Raw genomic sequence first — 4,090 nt, forward strand, 5'->3', positions numbered from 1 at the left:
TGAAAGTATCATAAAATTTCTTTTAGTGGTATGAGAAGAGTTGCGGATAAGAGATTGGTACCCTACGATATTATAGAAAGAATGGCAGTATCCATGTTTTTTTATGGGAAACTCAATACATGTGTCGGATCTAAGAGTAAAATAGAAGGTGCACAATGGCACTATAACAGGGATTCTGGGAAAGTCTCATAAAAGGTCTTATGAGTCGCGGATAAGAGATGGGTACCCCAGAGCGTAGCAGACAGACGCCCACTTTTCAATATAGATCTATATAAATATTATTCAAGCTCAATCGTCCATTAAACAATACATTTTTTCGCAGAGCAAACGAGGACCTCTTAAACATCAGAGGTGGGATCAAGTGTCATGGAGGAGCGAGCATCCCCTGCTGATCGGTCACACCCGCCGTGTGCCCCTTGTCATTATTGGGAAATAACGGGAAAATCCGTAGTCAATTCATTGTATTTATAATGGACTAACAATTAGTATGAAAAATCCAGTCAGCATTTGACTCAGTGATAAATTCTATTTGTTGACAAGGTCATTATATCGACCGAAGAACTTAGGAAATGATGACTTTAAACCAGACTGCTGATATTCTTCTTTCGTCAACTTATATGTCAATAGCTAACCTCGTTTTAGAAATTAATACGTAGAGCATGCTCGTATTAACCCCGTTTGCAGGTGATGAAGGTATATTGCTGCATAAGTAAGGGAAGTTGACGATTGAAAAGTTAAAGGCATCCCTTTTTCTCATAAAGCTTGGCTATGAGGTTACCATTAATCTATTAATGTCTTTTTCTAGGAAAATAAAAAAAAAACATGAAAACAACTGAAAAATGCCCCCAGTTTGATTTTCATTACCAGATTCGCGTTTATATATTAATGCATGTATAGTTAATTTGCATCAGATCTGTATCAGATATATCTCATACTTTATTATACCCCCGCTTGAAAAGGGAGGGTATATAGTAATCGGTATCTTCGTCTGTTACGCTTTGGGGTATACCCATCTCTTATCTGCGTCTCCTCTCATACCACTGATAGAAATTTGATGAAACTTTCACAGAATCTTTATCGCATATTGCTATTGTGCATCTCCTATTTTACTTTTTGATCCGACACACATATTTTGGGTTTCCCACAGCAAAACATAGACACTGCCATTATATTTATATTGGATGCGGGGGTATCATTTAGTGAGCTCATTGCTCACAGTACCTCTAGATCCTTTTGTCATGTACCCTGGAAGAATATCATGTATGCTTCCAATCATGCACGCTGTGAGGTTTAGAATCAATAGGTTCCTGTTACTGGACCTTGAAACTTTCATGTGTCTATAGTTTAATTTCTTGTCTCATTTGCCATTTATAAGTGGAGTCTTGTGTTTATTGTTAAAAAAAGATCAATTTCTTGAAATAAAATTGAGAAGTTGTATAATTTTTATTGTACTGGCCGATTTTCAGGTGAACTGGTCAATATGTTTAATGCATAATATATAAGAAGGATATGGAAATATATATATATATATATATATATATATATATATATATATATATATATATATATATATATATATATATATGAATAAATATTGTAATTTATATGAAAAGAACATACAATTTATAGTTTTTGATAATTTCCTGAGTTATGATACTTTTGACAACATTCCAAGTTTGAGATTTTTGTAGATTTCTCCACATTTCTGACAGTTTGGATGATATCGCCTAATACACTCGATGACGTCAACTCGCCGTGACGGTTCAGGGTAGAAATAAGAAGTCACGTCATAGATAGTGTATCCATGAGAGCTTAGCAAGGGCAAAACTCCCTCTTTGAAATGGTCTTTTGTTTTGTATCTGAAACAAAAGCAAGTAACTTAAGAGTAAAAATCTATAAGTTCTGTAAAATTGCTACCTACTTACACTTGGTACTTACCTTATTTCATCAATTTTGCTGTAAGGAAGTCGGAATAATTCCTGAGCTAGTCCTTGCCAGGTGGAAATACTTTTATATTGTTTATCTGGATCGAGTAATGTTGACAGATCATCTACAAACTGGACACTGTTTTCCAAAGCACCGTCCAGCACCGCAGCTACCGTTGGACAGGGATCTAAATCAAAATTTATACTCATTTATATAACTAAATTCATTTCAAATTTAGACTTGCATTACAAATGCTTGATATAATAAGCATGTAAAACATAGAAATCTTTGCCAATACCATATCTCGAACCCTTTCTAACAGAAGACGAAATATACATAGACAGAAAAATAACGAGAGAAGTTTGTATGACTAGGACAACATCAATGTGAAGTATTCATACAAATACCTGGTTTAATAGAACTGGCTCTTTCTGGAGGGCACTTGAAGAATGCCACATTCTCTTCTGTGATTTCGAGCTGTTCACATCTGAGTGAGTCTGTTTTTGGAGGTATGGAGTTGTCATTAGAAGTTGGTAATGATGAGAGGGGTGGAAAGTACTCAGAACCCTCCCTCCAATCGTTCTGTATAATTGAGGTATTGGTCTCCCGACTATAATTACAGTCACTGTATCGACGACTGGCTTCAGAGTTCATTGTATCCAAAGATACATCGCTGGAAGAATCTCTCCTTTTATTAAATTCCTGTGAGGTGTTTGAATTCAGATCATTTTGATCCGAGGCATCTTTAAGGAGTTGGACATCGTTCGTTCTCTTTGCTTTCTGATTTGTTTCCGGACACTTTTGACTTCCAGGTTCTATCTCGCACCCCAGATCAGGCATTTCAGGAACATTTAAAGCATTGTCTGTTTCTGGGGAGTCACATATTCTTTTCATCAGATTAGGACATTTCTTGTACAGACGTCGTTGCACAATGAGGACAGCGATAAAGATTATCAGGATGAGGCACGCTATTGACAGTATTATTACCAGGGGCAAATTTGTTGTGGATGGATCAGAGTTCTTATAGCTCATAACTAAAATTAATATAAGAAGTATGTATTGGCAATATTCCTAACGTATATACTAAAATTAATACAAGAAATATGTATTGGCAATATTCCTACGGTATTTGTACGTAAAATAATATTAGAAATCCTTGGTAAGAAAGACCTACCATATGGAGAACAGACACCAGACTGTAAAATGTTGTCCCATTTTAGTTTTTCAGTACACCTGATTTTGATGCTAGCACCATTCGAACATTGAAACAGACAGGACACATACACTGGCACTGAGGACACCGAAACCCCCCGAGGACACGCCCACTCGCCGGTACCAGCACTCACATTGGGTAAGGGACCACAACCTGTTGATTGGCAACAGAAAACATACACCATATTTTTGCTGTTTTATTTTGGAAGGTACTACATTTTCTTTAAACTTTTATAAAATTTCTTTAAAGACACTTTTTAGATCACCCAAGCTTTTTTTTTTTATCCGAAGAAGTACCCAGTAACCTTTAATAAAAACAGCAGGACCATGATTTTTGAGAGTGTATGTTGTTCAAATTCAGAACCAGAGCAAATCAAAATTCTTAGTTTCTCTTAATAAAAGAAGCAGAAAGAAACTCAAATCCAAAGTGAATGCATTACGAAAAACCAAAAAGAGAAAGAGAATAGCTGTGTATCAGAAAGATTTGGAAGAATTTGTAAATTATACCTGGCGATCTTAAGTTCACAGAATGGTAGTAAGGATATAGTTTGGTGTTTTTCTCGATATCTGTTAAAACATCTTTGTTTTGGTAGTAACATTCCTCAGAAAAAGCAGGAGAAGCTAACAAGCTGGCACTGGCGTTGCCATAACGACAAAGGTATTTGTCACCTGACTCCAAAGTAATATAACTGTAAATAAATAAAAATCATTTAATAGCTATAGGCTTTTCTTGTTTTTTGTTTATTTTTAATAATAGAGTATCATCTAAACAGGAACCTCATATGTGTAACACTTATATCACGCAAACCGCAAGATATAAAAACGGGGACAAAAGTCAAGACAGTTTATACTAGGATATTATTTTAAATCTGTTCAAGGCCAATACTTACTATCGCCCAGTCTCTCCTGCATCTTTGTCCACAAAAATATCTTCTGGAGGAAGTGTTCCCTT

At 35.6% G+C, this 4,090-nt stretch overlaps 1 protein-coding gene across 1 annotated transcript; it reads right to left on the minus strand.

The window, feature by feature from the left end:
- Positions 1-1,617: 1,617 nt before the first annotated feature.
- Positions 1,618-4,082, minus strand: LOC134270917 (uncharacterized). The gene is made up of 6 exons (XM_062753170.1): positions 4,029-4,082; positions 3,646-3,827; positions 3,101-3,292; positions 2,334-2,960; positions 1,939-2,113; positions 1,618-1,859 (listed from the first exon to the last, which is right to left on the minus strand). Exons 4-6 carry the CDS (start codon positions 2,956-2,958, stop codon positions 1,649-1,651), a joined length of 1,011 nt encoding a protein of 336 aa, XP_062609154.1. The 5' UTR covers positions 2,959-2,960; positions 3,101-3,292; positions 3,646-3,827; positions 4,029-4,082; the 3' UTR covers positions 1,618-1,648.
- Positions 4,083-4,090: the final 8 nt, after the last annotated feature.

The sequence above is a fragment of the Saccostrea cucullata genome, unplaced genomic scaffold (genome assembly GCF_032062105.1).
Source record: "Saccostrea cucullata isolate Sc308-1 unplaced genomic scaffold, CSIRO_AGI_Scuc_v1 ctg681, whole genome shotgun sequence".
Taxonomy (NCBI): domain Eukaryota; kingdom Metazoa; phylum Mollusca; class Bivalvia; order Ostreida; family Ostreidae; genus Saccostrea; species Saccostrea cuccullata.